Raw genomic sequence first — 22,612 nt, 5'->3', positions numbered from 1 at the left:
GAGCCATCAGAGGCTTTCCTCTTCATCCGTGCGTCTCTCTGTCTCCACTCAGATTAACTAACACTGGGCCTGCAGTCTGTTCAGTGAGCAAACATTCATTTGAATAACCAACATCTGTAGTCTTTGTGATATCCCTCTGTCTACAAAATAGTCATTGCCTGAATCATGTGTGTGTCTACGTGTGTGTGTGTTCTTTCAATAGTGTCTGTTTATGGAATCAGTATGCGTCAGTGTGTGTGTGTGTGTGTGTGTGTGTGTGTGTGTGTGTGTGTGTGTGCACAGTACGTGTTGCGTAGTGTGTGTGTGTGTTCTTTCAAGTGTCTGTTTATGGTTTCAGTATACATTGGTGTGTGTGAGAGAGTTTCTGTATACAGTATGTGTTGCGTAGTGCATGTGTGTGTTTGTGTGTGTATATGTGTTACGTAGTGTGTGTGTGTGTGTGTGTTTATATGCGGTGGGGACATGTCCTAATGCGCTGATACTCAGTCTATTAGCTTGTTGACACTTTGGGGTCAGTGTGATGTTGCTGGAATGGCGCGTGTGACAGAGTGGAACCCTTCTGTAATGGTCTCATCGCTGAAGGATTTCCTTTCCTCCATCTCTCCTTCCCTTCCCCCTACTCTGTCTACTATTCTCCTCTCTATCATTCTTATCCGTTTTCCATCTCTCCCCGCTTTCTATCTATCTCTCTCCCCCCTTTTTCATTTTCCACTGCCATGTCCTCCTCACCCCATCTCTCTTTCATCCAACCCCTGATAATCATTACCTTCACCAATCCTTTATCTTCATCTTCCCACTCTTTCTCTTCCCTCTTCCCAATCATTCTCTCCATTTCTACCTTTTCCATTTTCCCCCATGCCTCATTCCCCACCTATCAACCCTCTCTCTCTTCTTCTCTCTCCCCTCTCCCCTCTCCCATCTCTCCTCTCTCCTCTCTCCTCTCCCCCCTCTCCTATCTCCCTTCTCCTCTTTCCTCTCTCCTCTCCTCTCCCTCTCCTCTCTCTCCTCTCTCTCCTCTCTCTTCTCTCCTCTCTCCTCTCTCCTCTCTCCTCTCCCCTCTCTCCTCTCCCCTCTCTCCTCTCCCCTTTCCTCTCTCTCTGCTTTTCCCCTCATCTCTCAAACCAATATACTGTATGCCTCCCTCTCTGTCTCCACATCTCTCCTTTCTCTTCATCTCTTTTCCACAATACAGTACTCCTTTTCTATTTCATCACCATCCCCCCTTTCTGAGTGTTTGATTCTCCTCCATTTCCTCTCTCCTCCGTTACCTTTTTCCTATCCTCCATTTTGGATCATGCACTCTTAAAAACAAAGGTGCTATCTAGTACCTAAAAGGGTTCTTCGGCTTTCTCCATAGGATAACTTCTTGAAGAACCCTTATTGGTTCCAGGTAAAACCCTTTTGGGTTCTACTTTCGAACCCTTTCCACAGAGGGTTCTACATGACAGCCGTAGAACCCTTTTGGAACCCTTTTCTTTCTAAGAGTGCGTACCCATCTCAATCTCTTTTTTTCCTCTCCTCCTCCGTATTGCTTTCTCTTTGAACTGCCACTCCTCTTCTCTCCACTCAATACTTTCAATTTGCTCTCCTCCTCTCTAATCTTCCAATCCATTCATCCCCCTCCTCCTCCCCCCATCTCTCTGCTAGTTTGAGAGACAGGATTCAAGGCTCCAATGGGACTGTATGTGTTTGTGTCTGCGTGCATGTATGCGTGCGTGCGGGCATGGGTACCTGCACCGTAAGTGTTTATGTGTTGAATCATTTCATGTCTTGCTATTTTGAATGATTGGATTTTGTGTAATGGTTGTAAAACAACATTGGTGCATATTTTATGTCAGCAACAGAGTGATAGCAATTGGAGAGCTCTGCCATCCTTCCATCCTACTGTAATCACACATGCACGCACGTACGCATGCGCACACACACACACACACGCACACACACACACACACACACACACACACACACACACACACACACACACACACACACACACACACACACACACACACACACACACACACACACAGACGCACACGCACATGCACACAAACACACACACACACACACACATACACACACACACACACACACACACACACACTAACTGGGCCTGCTCTCTATCATGCTGTCATAGCATCTCCTCCATGAACTCTATTTGCTGATGCTGTCGGACATAAATTACGTCTGCTCATTCCCCAGCACTATGGCAAAGTGCATTAAAGAACTTATTCACTGCAAACTTAATGTGATCTGGAGAATACATACACAAGGTAAACAGAGAAGGGCTGTGAGTGTGTGTGTGTGTGAGAGAGAGAGAGAGAGAGAGAGAGAGAGAGAGAGAGAGAGTGTGAGAGTGAGAGAGTGTGCATGATAGTAACTGTAGTAGTTGTCTCCCTCGCTCTCTCCTTCTCCCGGTTTCTCTCTCTCACCTGTTCATTTGTTGGAGTTTGACAGTTCTCATTATTGCCTTGGCAGTAGCTCAGCTTGTCCTGCCAGTGGGACACTGAAATAGAATTTTAAAAGAAAGAGTGAGACAGAGATGGAGAATGCAGAGTGAGAGATAGAGAGAGAGATGCAGATAAGAGAGAGTGAGAGACTAAAGAGAGAGAGATGGAAAGTGAGAGAGAATGTGTGTGTGAGAGAGAGAGAGATACAGACAGAGGAGGGAGAGGGAGAGAAAGTGAGAGAGATGCAGACAGAGGGAGAGGGAGAGAGTTAGAGAGATGCAGACAGAGGAGGGAGAGTGTTAGAGAGAAGCAGATTGAGGTGGGAGAGAGAGAGAGATACAGACGGAGGAGGGAGAGAGAGAGATACAGACGGAGGAGGGAGAGAGTGAGAGAGAAGCAGATGGAGAAGGGAGAGAGAGAGAGATACAGACGGAGGAGGGAGAGAGAAGCAGATGGAGGAGGGAGAGAGAGAGAGATACAGACGGAGGAGGGAGAGAGTGAGAGAGAAGCAGATGGAGAAGGGAGAGAGAGAGAGATACAGACGGAGGAGGGAGAGAGTTAGAGAGAAGCAGATGGAGGAGGGAGAGAGAGAGAGATACAGACGGAGGAGGGAGAGAGAGAGAGAGATACAGACGGAGGAGGGAGAGAGTGAGAGATGCAGACGGAGAAGGGAGAGAGAGAGAGATACAGACGGAGGAGGGAGAGAGAGAGATACAGACGGAGGAGGGAGAGAGAGAGAGATAGCTGCATTAGTGAGTGTGTTAGTGTTGTGAACAAAGATGTGGTTGTCTGAAAGTGTGGTTAATGGTTATAGTGTGGTTATCTGTGTCAGTGTAATGTTTGGCTATGTATGTTAGTGTAAGTGATTGTGTAGTAGGGTATTGTTTGATTGAGTTGAGTGTAAGGGAAGCTGAGACCAACTGTGAGGGGAATGAGATTTCTGCGACTCTTGCCTACTGACACACACACACCACACACACACACACACACACACACACACACACACACACACACACACACACACACACACACACACACACACACACACACACACACACACACACACACACACACACACACACACAGCTTTATTGATTATGATGAGTCCTTCATCCTTTAAGCTTATTAAATTATTGATCAGAGACAAAGAATTTTAATGGAATCCAAATGCCATTGTGTGTGCGTTTGTGTTTCCCTCCACAGTTAAGCTCCCTCTTACATCCCCATGCTTACTGCCCTTTTCCCTTCATCATCCCTCTATCCTTTATTTGTCTCTCACGCACACAAACACACACACACAACTGCACGCACGCACACACATACGCACGTTCACACACACACACGTTCAAACACACTCATGCACACGCTCACAGAGAGTGACGCATAATAGGGTTGTGTGGTGGAAGCTGGGAAGTTGGTCATTAAAACCACATCCTCAGTGTCCTCAGTATCCTCAGTGTTCTCAGTGTCATCAGTATCCTCAGTGTCCTCAGTATCCTCAGTGTCCTCAGTGTCCTCAGTATCCTCAGTGTCCTCAGTGTCCTCAGTATCCTCAGTGTCCTCAGTGTCCTCAGTATCCTCAGTGTCCTCAGTATCCTCAGTATCCTCAGTATCCTGTGTCCTCAGTATCCTCAGTATCCTCAGTATCCTCAGTGTCCTCAGTATCCTCAGTGTCCTCAGTATCCTCAGTATCCTCAGTATCCTCAGTGTCCTCAGTATCCTCAGTGTCCTCAGTATCCTCAGTATCCTCAGTATCCTCATGCACCAACGACATCTACACTGTTAAAAATGCTGCTGTCGTACTCTCTCTCTCTCTCTCTCCCTCTTTTCTCTTCCTCTCTTTATCTACCCCCCCCCCCTCCCCCCCCCCCCCCCTTTCTGACCACATCAAAACAATCGAGTCGCTCCACTGGCTGACAGTCCTTGCTAAAAGTAGAACTATATCAGCTGCATTGTGGGAATTCAAAAGGGTAGAAGCGGAAAACTTTATCTCCCAGGAGACAGAAGACCAACCCACAGGAGGTAACACACAGACACACACACACACACACACACACACACACACACACACACACACACACACACACACACACACACACACACACACACACACACACACACACACACACACACACACACACACACACCACACACACACACACACACACACACACACACACACACACACGCAGCAGCGGGGTGACAAAGACAGGCAAGGAATGAAATACTAATAGTACAGAGGAATAATAACCACATCATCATTTCAAGATGGTTGTCCTTGTTGGCTGTACAGCGTTAATATTCACAACGCATTCTGCATGTATTTATTCACTGTGATGTCCTCCTCACAACTGGTTCAGGTGTGGAGGAACTGAAGGGGCCTCTGGTTACGTTTAGTTCAGGCATGTGGAAAGACGACTACACTGTAATTTGATATCAGATATCATACCTGGGTGGTTTGACCCAACTGTAGATCACTCCATGGGTTTGCTATTATGCGTTTGCTGAATGCTAAATCAACCCCTAGCCCCCTAGGCACCCTTGTAGACCCGAAGCAATTGCATACGTTTACAAGCAATGTGGTAATTGCTTAACCTTGCCTTCGGACAGGCTGGGAGGGAGTCTCGCCATGTTGCTTACACCTATCAAGTTTTTTCAGATCTACGGTAGTGATTGCCTGTCTAGGGGGTAGGGACTAGGGGGCGATTTAGAATTCAACATTAGCGTATTTAATTGTGTTGCTCGCTAAGTATCTAATGCATGAGCTCTGATCTGAGAGTCGTTTGCAAAACATATTGGTATGTTTTTTTGGTGTGAAGTGGACCATGCTAATGGACTGCTGTTGGCGTCAACACAAACAACATCTACAACATCACCATCTGTAGCATTCTGTGAGGCTACAGGGATCATTTGGTCCCCTCTGCTGACACTGTCGTCTGGCTATTTCCACTCCTCCCCTTATCTACCGTCTTCTCTTTTTTCTCACTCCCTATATCTTTCTGTCGCTTTTCTTCTCTTTTATTTTACATGTTTGCACCTCTCTTAGAGACACACACACAGACACACACACACACGACACACTAAGTGTGTCATCAGCCTTCTGCCCCTGCTTCCCCTAGAGCACTATAAAACGAGGGATAGAGAGAGAAAGGGATAAAGAGAGAGATCGAAAGAGAGGGAGAGCGAGGGATGCTCTTAGGAGAATTGTTGTTTCAGATTAATGCTCAGAATAAATAAAGTGAACTCATAGGTGTCTGAGCAGCGATGAGCTGCTATCACTCGATGTGTGCTGCTAATGAAATAACCTGTCTTATCATATTTCACTGGACCCTGCAATCTGATTAAGACGTGCCCAAATACAGCATCTCTCACTATCCAGTATGTAGATATGGCTTGGAGAGAGGGGGGAATGGAGGGGAGGGATGGGGGCTGGTGGAGTGATGGGGGAGGGATGAGGGAGAGAGTGGCTGCTGGAGGGATGGGGGCTGGTGGAGGGAGGGAGAGAGTGGCTGGTGGAGTGAGTTTCTGGTGGAGGGATGGGGGCTGGTGGAGGGAGGGAGAGAGTGGCTGGTGGAGTGAGTTTCTGGTGGAGGGATGGGGGCTGGTGGAGGGAGGGAGAGAGTGGCTGGTGGAGTGAGTTTCTGGTGGAGGGATGGGGGCTGGTGGAGGGAGGGAGGGAGAGAGTGGCTGGTGGAGTGAGTTTCTGGTGGAGGGATGGGGGCTGGTGGAGGGAGGGGAGAGTGGCTGGTGGAGGGATGGGGGCTGGTGGAGGGAGGGAGAGAGTGGCTGGTGGAGGGATGGGAGCTGGTGGAGGGAGGGAGAGAGTGGCTGGTGGAGTGATGGGAGCTGGTGGAGGGAGGGAGAGAGTGGCTGGTGGAGGGATGGGGGATGGGGGAAGGGATGAGGGAGAGAGTGGCTGGTGGAGGGATGGGAGCTGGTGGAGGGAGGGAGAGAGTGGCTGGTGGAGGGAGTTTCTGGTGGAGGGATGGGGGACGTGGGGAGGGATGAGGGAGAGAGTGGCTGGTAGAGTGAGTTTCTGGTGGAGGGATGGGGGCTGGTGGAGGGAGGGAGAGAGTGGCTGGTGGAGTGAGTTTCTGGTGGAGGGATGGGGGCTGGTGGAGGGAGGGAGAGAGTGGCTGGTGGAGTGAGTTTCTGGTGGAGGGATGGGGCTGGTGGAGGGAGGGAGGGAGAGAGTGGCTGGTGGAGTGAGTTTCTGGTGGAGGGATGGGAGCTGGTGGAGGGAGGGAGAGAGTGGCTGGTGGAGGGAGTTTCTGGTGGAGGGATGGGGGATGTGGGGAGGGATGAGGGAGAGAGTGGCTGGTGGAGTGAGTTTCTGGTGGAGGGATGGGGGCTGGTGGAGGGAGGGAGAGAGTGGCTGGTGGAGTGAGTTTCTGGTAGAGGGATGGGGGCTGGTGGAGGGAGGGAGAGAGAGAGTGGCTGGTGGAGTGAGTTTCTGGTGGAGGGATGGGGGCTGGTGGAGGGAGGGAGGGAGAGAGTGGCTGGTGGAGTGAGTTTCTGGTGGAGGGATGGGGGCTGGTGGAGGGAGGGAGGGAGAGAGTGGCTGGTGGAGTGAGTTTCTGGTGGAGGGATGGGGGCTGGTGGAGGGAGGGGAGAGTGGCTGGTGGAGGGATGGGGGCTGGTGGAGGGAGGGAGAGAGTGGCTGGTGGAGGGATGGGAGCTGGTGGAGGGAGGGAGAGAGTGGCTGGTGGAGGGATGGGAGCTGGTGGAGGGAGGGAGAGAGTGGCTGGTGGAGGGATGGGGGATGGGGGAAGGGATGAGGGAGAGAGTGGCTGGTGGAGGGATGGGAGCTGGTGGAGGGAGGGAGAGAGTGGCTGGTGGAGGGAGTTTCTGGTGGAGGGATGGGGACGTGGGGAGGGATGAGGGAGAGAGTGGCTGGTAGAGGGATGGGGGCTGGTGGAGGGAGGGAGAGAGTGGCTGGTGGAGGGATGGGAGCTGGTGGAGGGAGGGAGAGAGTGGCTGGTGGAGGGATGGGAGCTGGTGGAGGGAGGGAGAGAGTGGCTGCTGGAGGGAGGGATGGGGCTGCTGGAGGGAGGGAGAGAGAGGCGGTAGAGGAAGGGAAGGTGGGGGGTATGATGTTCAGTAGATGATAACTCCCAGAGGAGTTAGAAACACACATATTATTCATAAACAGACATAACATACACACACTCTCTCAGAAGAATAAACACAGAACACACACCACTGCTGCAGAGCACAAGGTGGGTAAAGATGTTTTGTTAAAACTTGAGTCCCACCCTGCAGTATTTGTGGTGGTCATATTAACAATGGAGCTTGCATCAGAAGATCTGTATCATCTTGGACCTGTAGGCTTGACATTATCTACAGTGATTGGCACTCTGATGTCTACGGTACAGCTGCCCAACAGGCTCCATTGTCTTACTAAATCAATAGTAACGTTGGACTACTTCATTCAGTCACAGTCACAGACCCAGCCAAACAGCATCACAGTGATCACTTACAGTGCTGTGTAAATGTGCTTTCTCTGTCTCTCTCACTCTTGCTCTCAGACACACACACACACACACACACACACAAACACACACACACACACACACACACACACACACACACACACACACACACACACACACACACACACACACACACACACACACACACACACACACACACACACACACACACACACACACACACACACATCTCTTACAGTGTATTTTTTAAATCATTATTGTGCCTGGGAGTTGATTTGTCGAGCCGCTAGGAGTCTTTTGTGGTGTTTTGTTGGTGCGAAACACCATTTCATATTTATTTGATTGTCTCGCGGGGGAAGAATGAAAACAGAGACATAACCAGCTGGTGGTAGCGATATAATGAGGCTGAATGAAATGAGGATGTGTGTGTTTGATCTCGCTCACTGTTGTTTACATTTAAGTCGTTTAGCAGACACGCTTATCCAGAGCGACTTACTGTAGTGAGTGCATACGTTTTCGTATTGGTCCCCCGTGGAAATGGAACCCACAACCCTGGAGTGGCAAGCGCCATCAACTGAGCCACACAGGATGATTAGACTCAGATTCAATTACAGTAGTCTGTTCTTATCCACATCCCTTGGCAATACACACACACACACACACACACACACACACACACACACACACACACACACACACACACACACACACACACACACACACACACACACACACACACACACACACACACATACACACACACACACACACACACACACACACACACAAGTGATACGAGGGTCAGCTGTTTGTTCACCCGCCCGCAATTGCTAATAACCACATAACCACATAACCACATAACCATCCCAACCTTGAAGCAAGGGGGTGGCAGCATCATGTTGTGAGGGTGCTTTGCTGCAGGAGGGACTGGTGCACTTCACAAAATGGATGGCATCATGAGGAAAGAAAATTATGTGGATATATTGAAGCAATATCTCAAGACATCAGTCAGGAAGTTAAAGCTTGGTCGCAAATGGGTCTTCCAAATGGACAATGACCCCAAGCATACTTCCAAAGTTGTGGCAAAATGGCTTAAGGACAACAAAGTTAAGGCATTGGAGTGTCCTTCACAAAGCCCTTACCTCAATCCTATAGAAAATTTGTGGGCAGAACTGAAAAAGTGTGTGCAAGCAAGGAGACCTACAAACCTGACTCAGTTACACCAGCTCTGTCAGGAGGAATGGGCCAAAATTCACCCAACTTATTGTGGGAAGCTTGTGGAAGGCTTCCCGAAACGTTTGACCCAAGTTAAACAATTTAAAGGCAATGCTACCAAATACTAATTGAGTGTATGTACACTTCTGACCCACTGGGAATGTGATGAAAGAAATAAAAGCTGAAATAAATCATTTTCTCTACTATTATTCTGACATTTCACATTCTTCAAATAAAGTGGTGATCCTAACTGACCTAAGACAGGGAATTTTTACTAGGATTAAATGTCAGGAATTGTGAAAAACTGAGTTTAAATGTATTTGGCTGAGGTGTATGTAAACTTCCGACTTCAACTGTATTCATTTGTGGATGTCCATCATCCATTTCATATGATATGTTACGAACTACAATCGTATGATGTTTATGAATTAGCAAAACAAACAACCAGGCTTCCACCCGGTTACTCAACCCTGCACTTTAGAGGCTGCTGCCCTAAATACATAGACATGGAATCACTGGTCACTTTAATACTGAAAGGGGGATACCTAGTCAGTTGAACAGCTGAATGCATTCAACTGAAATGTGTCTTACGCAGCCCCCTACCTCTCTGAATCAGAGGGCTGCCATATTCGACATCCACGTCTTCCACGCCCGGGGAACAGTGGGTTAACTGCCTTGCTCAGGGGCAGAACGACAGATTTTTACCTTGTCAGTTCGGGGATTCGATCCAGCAACCTTTCGGTTACTGGCCCAACTCTCTAACCACTAGAACACTAGTCACTTTAATAGTGTTTACATACTGCTTTACTCATTTCATATGTATATACTGTATTCTATTCTACTGTATTTTAGTCAATGCCACTCCGACATTGCTCGTCCTAATATTTATATATTTCTTAACTGCATTCTTTTACTTTAGATTTGTGTATATTGTTGTGAATTGTTAGATATTACTAGGAACACAAGCATTTCGCTACACCCACAATAACATCTTCTAAATATGTGTATGTGACCAATAAAATTGGATTAGATTTGAATATGTTATGAATTTGCTAAACATAAAACATGTTACAAATTCGCAAAACGTATGATATGCAACAAATTCGAATTTGTTGTGGCTAATGTTAGCTAGGTGGCTTACACTAACGTTTGGCTTAGGGGTTAGGGTTAAGGTCAGGGTTAAGGTTAGGAGTTGGGTTAAATGGTTAAGGTTAGGGTTAGGGTTAGGGTCAGCTAAAAGGGTAGTGGCGTGGATCAGAAAACCAGTCAGTAGCTTGTGTGACCACCATTTGCCTCATGCAGCGCGACATATCTCCTTCGCATAAAGTTGATCAGGCTGTTGATTGTGGCCTGTGGAATGTTGTCCCGCTCCTCTTCACTGGCTGTGTGAAGTTGCTAGATATTGGTGTGAACTGGAACATTCTGTCGTACACGTTGATCCAGAGCATCCCAAACATGTTCAATGGGTGACATGTCTGGTGAGTATACAAGCTAAGGAAGAACTGGGACATTTCCAGGAATTGTGTAAAGATCCTTGCGACATGGGGCCGTGCACAGGGCTTGTCTAGGGATGAAAGAAGTGCAGGAGATGTCTTTTTCCAAGTTGTTCCATTAGACTATGTGCTATAGACACCTCTGATTATTCACATTTAAGGGTTCATACACATTTTCATGACTATTATAGCCAGTGATGGAAAAAGTAACCAATTGCCATACTTGAGTAAAAGTAAAGATACCTTAGTAGAAAATGACTCAAGTAAATGTCACCCAGTAAAATACTATTTGAGAATAAGTAAAAAAGTATTTGCTTTTAAATATACTTAAGTATAAAGAGTAAAAGTAAATGTATAAATAATTTCAAATTCCTTATATTAAGCAAACCAGACAGCACGATTTTATTTTTTTATTTTATTTAATGACAGCCAGGGGCACACTCCAACACTCAGAAATAATTTACAAACAAGTCATTTGTGTTTAGTGAGTCTGCCAGATGAGATGCAGTAGGGATGACCAGGGATTTTCCCTTTAAGTGTGTGAATTAGAACATATTCCTGTACTGCTAAGCATTCAAAATGTAGCGAGTACTTTTGGGTGTCAGGGAAAATGTATGGAGTAGAAAGTTCATTATTTATAAGATCACAAGGCGAGACCCAGATGCAGACACAGGAGGCAGATGGTTAGAGTCCAAGATGTTTATTAACAATCCAAAAGGGGTAGGCAAGAGAATGGTCGTGGACAGGCAAAAGGTCAAAACCAGTTCAGAGATACAGAGGTACAGAATGGAAGGCAGGCTCGAGGTCAGGGCAGGCAGAATGGAAGGCAGGCTCAAGGTCAGGGCAGGCAGGAATGGAGTCCAAAAAACAGGCAAAGGTCAAAACCAGGAGGACTAGTAGAAGAGAATAGAAAATTAGGAGCACGGGAAAAACACGCTGGTTGACTTGAACATACAAGACAAACTGGCACAGAGAGACAGGAAACACAGGGATAAATACACTGGGGAAAATAAGCGACACCTGGAGGGGGTGGAGACAATCACAAGGACAGGTGAAACAGATCAGGGTGTGACATTATTTTCTTTAGGAATGTAGTGGAGTAAAAGTAAAAGTTGTCAAAAATATAAATAGTAAAGTACAGATACCCCAAAAAACTACTTAATAGTACTTTAAAGTATTTTTACTTAAGTACTTTACACCACTGATTATAGACTATGTGAAAAACGTAAAAGTAAACATTATTGATACTGGAAGGCTGCTGTGACTGATCCCATGTAGGCCTACCATCTCCTGCCATTGTGCACTTGATCAAGCCACTTAAATGTGGTCAACCCAGCATCTGGAGAGCTCCTGTGTGTGCAGGGTAGTCTACATCAAAGCAAGCTATCTAACTAAACATGTTTATATGTAAGGCTCAAGTATTAATGTTTCAGGGGAGATCTATGCACAGCAAGTTATTTGTTAATTAAGCTTTTATTAGAATATGTTTAAAGGAAAACTCCACCCAACAACTATATTTTGGTATTTCTTTCATTAGTCCATTGTTGACATAGTCTCAAAATGTTTTGCTTGTCAGCAATCAAGTTTTCAATTTATGTAACGTTCAAAATACAGAAATCATCCCTCTATGATGCATTTTATGATGCAAAACACAGCAACAATGGACTAATCAACAATGGACCAATGTAGCAAATACCAAAATATCGTTTTGGATGGAGTTTTCCATGGCAACTGTTTAATAGGGGGGAATCCCAGCTTTCCAACAGTCCAGATTTATTTAGGCTATCTACAGTGCCGGTGAAAAGGCGACAACTACATGAATGCCTAGTTAGCTAGTTAACTAGCAAGATAACTCTTACAAGTTATGTTTTGAATTGGCTATCTTGTTAGTCTGTTGTACTTACATTATTTTATACCTGCTGCTGAAATGTCACGCCCTCTCTTCTCGGGGCAACGGTACACTCGCACTGGCACACACGCAGCACACATAGACATGCACTGAAGCGTCATACCGATAATGGCAGATATGTCGATTTTAAAGGGATTGATAATATTTCATATTTAAGTGTGCCTTCATGAATTACATTAAATGATTAAACAAATGTCCATGACTTTTCATGACCTTACAAATCTTCATTTGACAACTTGGAACAGAGCATCATGCGAATTCAGGTTGGCACATTTTCAATCTGCACAATCTCGAACAGCCTACGATTATACACAGATTCACAGACTAAAGGCAAATAAACTTGAACAAAGCGGACTCAGGAAATGAATGATTACTCTCCATTGCTATTTAATGCAGATCCCACCTTCATTCCACTTTGATCAACCTTTTTTGCCTTGGTGTGTGAATCTGGGATGGCGATAGGATACTTTGTTTTATAGAGGAGCTGGTACACAATTCCCCCAAAATTTGAAGTGCCGGTATGGCGCTCCGGACAGCTCCGGCCCAAGTCAAGCACTGGCTGTGCATTATCAGGCTGAAACATGAGGTGATGGCGGCGGATGAATGGCACGACAATGGGCCTCAGGATCTCGTCCACGTGTCTCTGTGCATTCAAATTGCCATTGATAAAATGCAATTGTATTCGTTGTCCGTAGCTTATGCCTGCCCATACCATAACCCCACCACCACATGGGGCATTCTGTTCACAACGTTGACATCAGCAAACCGCTCTACCACATGACACCATACACGTGGTCTGCGGTTCTGAGGCCAATTGGAAGTACTGCCAAATTCTCTAAAATGTCATTGGAGGCGGCTTATGGTAGAGAAATTAACCTTAAATTCTCTGGCTACTGCTCTTGTGGACATTCCTACAGTCAGCAGGCCATTTACACGTTCCCTCAAAACTTGAGACATCTGTGGCATTGTGTGGTGTGACAAAACTGCACATTTTAAAGTGTCGTTTTATTGTCCCGAGCACAAGGTGCACCTGTGTAATGATCATGCTGTTTAATCAGCTTCTTGATATACCACACCTGTCAGGTGGCTGGATTATCTTGGCAAAGGAGAAATGCTCACTAACAGGGATGTAAACAAATTTGTGCAGAAAACTTTTTTTGTGCGTATGGAACATTTCTGGGATCTTTGATTTCAGCTCATGAAACATGGGAACAACACTTTACATGTTGTGTTCATATTTTTATTCAGTGTAGTTGACATTTGTAAAGTTCTCTCTTTCATCTCTGCTTCTCTCGAGCAGCAAGGACGTTTAGGGACCGGGGAGAAAATGCAAAGCTTTGTGTTCCCCTGGAGGTCAGGGCTCCACAGACAGCAAATAATCACGTCATAAGCCAAACATTTCTCTCAGCCTTATGGCAAAATGTGTAGAATAGCAGGAAATTAGCTCAGGGATTCTTGAAAGTTGGGACAATCCTTGTCAGAAAGGAAAACTTTATTTTCTAAATAGAAAAATATGGATTTTGTTGCATTATTTGATCTTAAAATGTACATGTAGGTGGAATTTATAAGGGAAAATATTTGTTTCAGGAAATTTCAAAATACTTTAATTATTATTAATTTCCATGTTGGCTGTATGCCTGGAAATGCCCTTGTCTGGAGCAAAGGATCACAATTTCAAACTTTCAAAATAGTGTTTAAATTGAAAAAAGAATGGCAATAATGGATAACCCTTTTACAGGGGCTGAGTCACTGGCCTACTGGTGTTCTTCCATGCCGTCCATGGGAGGGGTGCGTCACTTGAGTGGGTTGAGTCACTGACGTGGTCTTCCTGTCTGGGTTGGCGCCCCCCCCTTGGGTTGTGCCATGGCGGAGATCGTTGTGGGCTATACTCGGCCTTGTCTTAGGACGGTAAGTTGGTGGTTGGAGACATCCCTCTAGTGGTGTGGGGGCTGTGCTTTGGCAAAGTGGGTGGGGTTATATCCTGCCTGTTTGGCCCTGTCCGGGGGTATCATCGGATGGGGCCACAGTGTCTTCTGATCCCTCCTGTCTCAGCCTCCAGTATTTATGCTGCAGTAGTTTATGTGTCGGGGGGCTAGGGTCAGTCTGTTACATCTGGAGTATTTCTCTTGTCTTATCCGGTGTCCTGTGTGTATTTAAATATGCTCTCTCTAATTCTCTCTTTCTCTCTTTCTGTCTTTCTCTCGGAGGACCTGAGCCCTAGGACCATGCCTCAGGACTACCTGGTATGATGACTCCTTGCTGTCCCCAGTCCACCTGGCCGTGCTGCTGCTCCAGTTTCAACTGTTCTGCCTGCGGCTATGGAACCCTGACCTGTTCACCGGACGTGCTTGTTGCACCCTCGACAACTACTATGATTATTATTATTTGACCATGCTGGTCATTTATGAACATTTTAACATTTTAACATTTTGACCATGTTCTGTTATAATATCCACCCTGCACAGCCAGAAGAGGACTGGCCACCCCTCATAGCCTGGTTCCTCTCTAGGTTTCTTCCTAGGTTTTTGGCCTTTCTAGGGAGTTTTTCCTAGGGAGTTTTTCCTAGCCACCGTGCTTCTTTCACATGCTTTGCTTGCTGTTTGGGGTTTTAGGCTGGGTTTCTGTACAGCACTTTGAGAATATCAGCTGATGTACGAAGGGCTATATAAAAATACATTTGATTGATTTGATTTGATTTGATATGAACTGTAAAATTATCATATGTACTGTAGTTTCTTGCAATAGCCCTCTCTGACTTTAAAGAATATTTATCTCAAAACTTTCATAAAAGATGTGTCCGACGATTTGATCAACTCCTTCAGATCCTTAATTAATCAGGAATGAGCATAAGGACCCTTTATTCATGTCCTCATTCCATGTACTGTAATGCAACAAGACCCCTCATGGCCTGTAAAGTTCTCTACTTTTGATAGATTTAAACAAACAATATTGGAATCACCATGGTCACAACCATAACCTGTCAACTCCATCTCCCTTATAGATTAAAATACAATATGAATTTTGGTTCAAATATATTACATTTATTTAGGTTTAAGAGTCATAAAGCAAATGAGGAAAAACTGAATTGCTACTGTGTATACAAATTGAATGAAGAATAAAAAATGAATTTTTGTCAAATTCGTAAAACATGAACTCCGTAAGATTTTTGTCTAAAAAGATCTGATATAATGGTTGTTTTTATTGGGGATTTTCAAATTAATTATTTTTCCATATTTTACAAATGTTTGTATTGAACTTTTATTTTTAGAGGCAAAAACATATTTGTTTTGAGTATCGGTTGTAAACTCTGTCAGTGGCTTGTCAACTCCGTCACCCCTCTTAAGATACATTTTTATTATCAACAATCCGAAAAAATATTGGAATCACTGTTCTGCAACATATGCTTAAACAATTCAAGTATTTACTGTGTTAGACCTAAGGCATAATGTTTGGTTTATAAATGTTGTTCTATATTCTAAATCTAGAAAAATATGCCAAAATGCTAATGAAATTAGCCCTGGAGAATTTAATAGTGTTATAAAACAAAACAAAAACACATTTGGAGATTTGTATTACATATTTGAATCATCTAAATGTTAGAATTTAACAAGGCCTTTAAACACTTGTTGAGAGTTCATGACAGAGTTGACATGAATTCATTTAGTTGCGTTTTATGAAGATTAAAATATTTAAGAGGTTTCTTTACATGGTGTGATAGCTAATACTTTGGTCTATAAAAATATATATTTTAAGTCTTGCTAATATTAAGACACATATTTGTGGAGTTTCACATCTTTCAAGACTCCCTGAGCTGTAAAACACCAACATTTATCTCAGTTTCATGGCAAAATGTCTAACATAGAGGCGAAAGAAATGCACACTTATTTAGGCGAGGTGCTGGCTAGCGGAATAGAACACTTGAAAAATTAAAAGGAGAGACGCACACTCTAGGAGCTCAGATTTTTTAAATGTGTAACATAGCATGAGATTAACTATAAAACTGCACATTTTTCTCTCTGACCCATGGCAAAAATTATATACAATCAATTTGGCCCCACCGGAACTGCACTACGCCTCTGGTCCAGATTTCAGTTAATATTCCAGTCAACCCATCTGAACAGTACAATTCCCTTGATGCGACATATTTGTCCCCCCCATATTTGACAGTCTTGTGACTGTCGAATTTGTAGGCCTATAGTGCCTCAGTCTTCCCACATCTTTCCCAAACATTAGGCTGTTGTTCTGGCCCACAGTTCTCTTTATTTTCAACTCTCCATTTCACAGCTTTTCTCTTATTGAATTAAACTCCTACATTGTCCTTTTTGCCTCAGTGGATCAACGTTAACTTTTTCTGCCCAAGTTTCCAAAAGCATTTGGCAATTGGTGTCTATTTCGTGCGCGGGCAGTTAGGCCCTAAAGCTTAGGCTTACTCACTAACGCCAGATAAAAAAGAATGAAAGAAAAGCCTCAATGTAGCCTATAGATATGAATTGCATTATTTTCTCTTTATTCAACCCGGCCGCCCCGCGGTTATTATGAGTCAACCTGTGCCCCCCCCCCCCCCCCCCTCCCACCCACATGAACACATGCATTTACACACAGTTGAATTACCACCTCACATGTCATTCAGTTCAGTAGCTTGACAGAAACTTAAATATATTGTTCAGTGTGTGTGTGTGTGTGTGTGTGTGTGTGTGTGTGTGTGTGTGTGTGTGTGTGTGTGTGTGTGTGTGTGTGTGTGTGTGTGTGTGTGTGTGTGTGTGTGTGTGTTTCATTTGAATACCCCCAAGGAGCAATAAGTGAATCTGCCAAAGAGAAAATAATGATAATTCTATCAAAATCACAAAATCTTGAGGCGTTTTGTGATTCTGATTATTTATTTGAGCCCATAGTAGTCGGCTCCAGAATAAACGCCACTACCGATCGCTTATAAGATATGAAAACACCTACTGGCCTCACATCACTCCTACCTGTCTCTCACCTGCTTTCTCTCTCCATCTTTCTCGTTCCCTCTTCCCCTGTTCCTCTCTCTAATGCTGCATTCATAACCAAGTGGGAAGGTGGTAATTACCAGTTACGAAGTCATAAATACCAGTTGGATGCATTCAGGTGCTTTGAACTCATTGAGAAACGTTGATTGGCTATTGGCCAACAAGCTGCATAAACCATAAACTAAAAGTAAACCATATTAATAGATTGAGTTTTATAAATGATGTTTGGTTGTTACATTTAACTGCCGAACGTGTTGTTATCGAGGTCATGTCTTCACTAGGTGACGTCAGAGGTCTGCATGTCAGACTAGTTTTCCACTGGTAATTATGAGTTTGAGGGGCGTTGTAATTGATTTTTACCAGTTGTACGCAACATCAGTCTCCCTATGTGACCCAGCCCAACCCAACCCAACCCAGCCCAGACCAACCCAGCCCAACCCAACCCAACCCAGCCCAGACCAACCCAGCCCAACCCAACCCAGCCCAACCCAGCCCAACCCAGCCCAGCCCAACCCAACCCAACCCGGCCCAGACCAACCCAGCCCAACCCAACCCAACCCAACCCAGCCCAGCCCAACCCAGCCCAACCCAGCCCAACCCAACCCAGCCCAGCCCAACCCAGTCCAACCCAGCCCAACCCAACCCAGTCCAACCCAGCCCAACCCAGCCCAGCCCAACCCAGTCCAACCCAGCCCAACCCAACCCAGTCCAACCCAGCCCAACCCAACCCAGCCCAACCCAGTCCTGCATAGCTACATGCATCACCATTTATTTATCAATCACCACAACGTAAGTGTCAACAAGCCTGTCCTCCTTTCTTCCCTATCACGAAGCAACCCTGATCTATCATTAGGAGAGCGAGGGAGGGAGAGAGCGTGAGAGAGGGAGAGAAATAATGAGCAAGAGAGTAGAGTGTAAAATTAGAGAGCAGGCTTTAGATTAATCAGAAAGAGGAGTGCAATGAAGAGAGGAAAGAGAAAGGCAAAGGAAGAGTTGGAGTGTTGGCTATTGAATGTTGGAGAGGAGAACAGAGGTACAGTAGGGAACAGAGCGATAGTGATAAAAAAGAGTGATGACCAGCGAGGAAAGAGATGTAATTATGAATTATTTACATGCATGAGGGATTTACAGTATGTCAGCTGCTCAGTTATCGACCCTGCACCTCACCCCCTCTCCCTTGGTCCTCATCCCTCTCCCTCATCCCTCTCTCTGTTCTCTGTACCCTTTCCTCTCACCCCTCCTCCTCCGCCCTCTTCCCTTCCTTCTTCTCAACTCTCTCCCCTTCCTCTCAACTCACCTCATCTGATCTCTCTCCTTCTTCCCGCTCCACCTCCAATCTACTCTCACCTCCTATCTACCCTCCTCTAACCCTCACCTCCTATCTAGCCTCCTCTAACACTCACCTATCTACCCTCCTCTAACCCTCACCTCCTATCTACCCTCCCCTAACACTCACCTATCTACCCTCCTCTAACCCTCACCTCCTATCTACCCTCCCCTAACACTCACCTATCTACCCTCCTCTAACCCTCACCTCCTATCTACCCTCCCCTAACACTCACCTATCTACCCTCCTCTAACCCTCACCTCCTATCTACCCTCCTCTAACCCTCACCTCCTATCTACCCTCCTCCAACCCTCACCTCCTATCTACCCTCCTCTAACCCTCACCTCCTATCTACCCTCCTCTAACCCTCACCTCCTATCTACCCTCCTCTAACCCTCACCTCCTATCTACCCTCCTCTAACCCTCACCTCCTATCTACCCTCCTCTAACCCTCACCTCCTATCTACCCTCCTCTAACCCTCACCTCCTATCTACCCTCCTCTAACCCTCACCTCCTATCTACCCTCCTCTAACCCTCACCTCCTATCTACCCTCCTCTAACCCTCACCTCCTCTAACCCTCACCTCCTATCTACCCTCCTCTAACCCTCACCTCCTATCTACCCTCCTCCAACCCTCACCTCCTATCTACCCTCCTCTAACCCTCACCTCCTATCTACCCTCCTCTAACCCTCACCTCCTATCTACCCTCCTCTAACCCTCACCTCCTATCTACCCTCCTCCAACCATCACCTCCTATCTACCCTCTAACCCTCACCTCCTATCTACCCTCCTCTAACACTCACCTCCTATCTACCCTCCTCCAACCCTCACCTCCTATCTACCCTCCTCTAACACTCACCTCCTATCTACCCTCCTCTAACCCTCACCTCCTATCTACCCTCCTCCAACCATCACCTCCTATCTACCCTCTAACCCTCACCTCCTATCTACCCTCCTCTAACCCTCACCTATCTACCCTCCTCCAACCCTCACCTCCTATCTACCCTCCGCCAACCCTCACCTCCTATCTACCCTCCTCTAACCCTCACCTCCTATCTACCCTCCTCTAACCCTCACCTCCTATCTACCCTCCTCTAACACTCACCTCCTATCTACCCTCCTCTAACACTCACCTCCTATCTACCCTCCTCCAACCCTCACCTCCTATCTACCCTCCTCCAACCCTCACCTATCTACCCTCCTCCAACCCTCACCTCCTATCTACCCTCCTCTAACCCTCACCTCCTATCTACCCTCCTCTAACACTCACCTCCTATCTACCCTCCTCCAACCCTCACCTCCTATCTACCCTCCTCTAACCCTCACCTCCTATCTACCCTCCTCTAACCCTCACCTCCTATCTACCCTCCTCTAACCCTCACCTCCTATCTACCCTCCTCCAACCCTCACCTCCTATCTACCCTCCTCTAACCCTCACCTCCTATCTACCCTCCTCTAACCCTCACCTATCTACCCTCCTCCAACCCTCACCTCCTATCTTGCTAGCTCTCACTTCTCTCTGCACTTACCTAATCTCTGATGAGAACTAGACAAAGAGAAGAGAGAGTGAACTATGAAGAGAGAGATGGAAAGAGATACAAGGAAGGGGGAGAAAAAAGTGTAGTGCCTAACCTTTTCATTTACTCGTTTGTGAGTGAGTAACTATATTTCATTCACAGTCATGTTGCTGGGGGAATTTAGAATTCTATTGGGAATGCTTTGACTGGGAGATGTAGAGTATGGTCATAGAGAAAGGAAGAGAGATAGAAAAAGAAAGAGAGAGACAGAGAGAGAGGGGGAGGGAGAGAGAGAGAGAGTTGGACTGATAGAGAGAGACATGATAAACAGGTCCTCTCTCAGGAGAGATTTCAGGTCTATCTGAAGTTAACGGATAGGACAAAGAAGGAGAGAGAGAGAGAGAGAGGTAGAGAGAGAGAGAGACAGAGAGGGAGGACGAATCGATGGAGGTAGAGCGAGAGAGAGATACAGTTAAAAGGACAGATAGGCAGTAAGGCTTGGCAGATTGAGAGAGGGAAAGAGAAGACACTTATGTACAGAAGGGTACTAGTCTAAATGGTGTGCTGGCACACCTGGGAACGCGAAAGCCACTGACGCCGCTAAAACAAACGACAGACCATAAATAAGATGTTGGGTTATTAACAGAGTGAGCAGAGTAGCAGCTGGCGAGGCGTAGCCAGGCCAGACGGGCTGGACAAAAGACACTGCTGCTCTGTTCCGTACCAGCACATGCTCCCAACACACACACACACTGCAGCTGGAGGGAGAGAGGAATGGAGAGAGGAAGAGAAGGAGCACACAGTACATTCGGAAAGTATTCAGACCTCTTGCCTCTTCTAAAATGGATGACATTTATTTTTTCCTCATCAATCTACACACAATACCCCACAATGACCAAGGGAAAACAGGTTTTTAGACATTTTTGCACATTCACTAAAAATAAAAACAGAAATACCTTATTTACATAAGTATTCAGACCCTTTGCTATGAGACTCGAAATTGAGCTCAGGTGCATCCTGTTTCCATTGATCATCCTTGAGATGTTTCTACAACTTGATTGGACCTGTGGTCAATTCAATTGATTGGACATGATTTGGAAAGGTACACACCTGTCTATATGAGGTCAAGGTCACACAGTTAACAGTGCATGTCAGAGCAAAAACCAAGCCATGTGCTCGAAGGAATTGTCAATAGCGCTCCGAGAAAGAATTGTGTCGAGGCACAGATCTGGTGAAGGGTACCAAAATATTTTGGCAGCATTGAAGGTCCCCAAGAACGCAGCGGCCTCCAACATTCTTAAATGGAACAAGTTTGGAACCACCAAGTCTCTTCCTAGAGCTGGACGCCTGGCCAAACTGAGCAATCGGGGGAGAAGGTCCTTGGTCAGGGAGATGACCTTCCAACAGGACAATGACCCTAAGCACACAGCCAAGACATCGCAGGAGTGGCTTCGGGACAAGTCTCTGAATGTCCTTGAGTGGCCAAGTCAGAGCCTGGACTTGAACCCGATCAAACATCTCTGGTGAGACCAGAAAATACCAGAAAATAACCTGACAGAGCTGGGGAAGATCTGCAGAGAAGAATGGGAGAAACTCCCCAAATACAGATGTGCCAAGCTTGAAGTGCCATACCCTTGAAAACTCGAGGCTGTAATCGCTGCCAAAGGTGCTTCAACAAAGTACTGAGTAAAGTGTCTGAATACTTATGTAAAAAGTTAACATTTTGTATAAATCTAAAGACCTGTTTTGCTTTGTCATTATGTGGTATTGTGTGTAGATTAATGAGAATAATTATTATTTTTATCCATTTTAGAATAAGGCTGTAACGTAACAAAATGTGGAAAAAGACAAAGGGGTCTGAATAATTTCAGAATGCACTGTATGTGAGCGAGGAGCCACTGAGAGAGAGGGAAAGAGACAGACAGAGAGAGAGAGATACCAAAAAGGAAGCTATTCCCAAACCTTCCATGACAAAGCCATCCCCTACAGAGAGATGAACCTGGAAAAGAGTCCCCTAAGCAAGCTGGTCCTCTGTTCACAAACACAAACAGAACCCACAGAGCCCCAGGACAGCAACACAATTAGACCCAACCAAATCATGTGAAAACTAAAAGATAATTACGTCACATTGGAAATAATTTACAAAAAAACGGAGGAAACTAGAATGATATTTGGTCCTAAACAGAGAGTACACAGTGGCAGAATACCTGACCACTGTGACTGACCCGGGAATTAAGGAAAGCTTTGACTATGTA

General features: G+C 45.7%; 1 protein-coding gene across 3 annotated transcripts in view; it reads right to left on the bottom strand.

Annotated features, from left to right (window-relative positions):
• Positions 1-11,295: 11,295 nt before the first annotated feature.
• The window catches only part of LOC106604699 (GDNF family receptor alpha-4), a 38,746-nt gene continuing 27,429 nt past the window's right edge, over positions 11,296-22,612 (bottom strand). For all 3 annotated transcript variants that reach the window (XM_045718107.2, XM_082975166.1, XM_045718109.2), the window contains one exon: positions 11,296-11,504. In XM_045718107.2, the coding sequence (XP_045574063.2) occupies positions 11,450-11,504 (55 nt within the window). In that variant the 3' untranslated portion in view covers positions 11,296-11,449. The remainder of the gene's footprint in view (positions 11,505-22,612) is intronic.

Source organism: Salmo salar, chromosome 05, assembly GCF_965601325.2.
Source record: "Salmo salar chromosome 05, fSalSal1, whole genome shotgun sequence".
NCBI classification, from domain to species: Eukaryota; Metazoa; Chordata; class Actinopteri; order Salmoniformes; family Salmonidae; genus Salmo; species Salmo salar.
The sequence above is the reverse complement of the archived record's forward strand: the minus strand, read 5'-3'. Positions and strand labels throughout refer to the sequence as shown.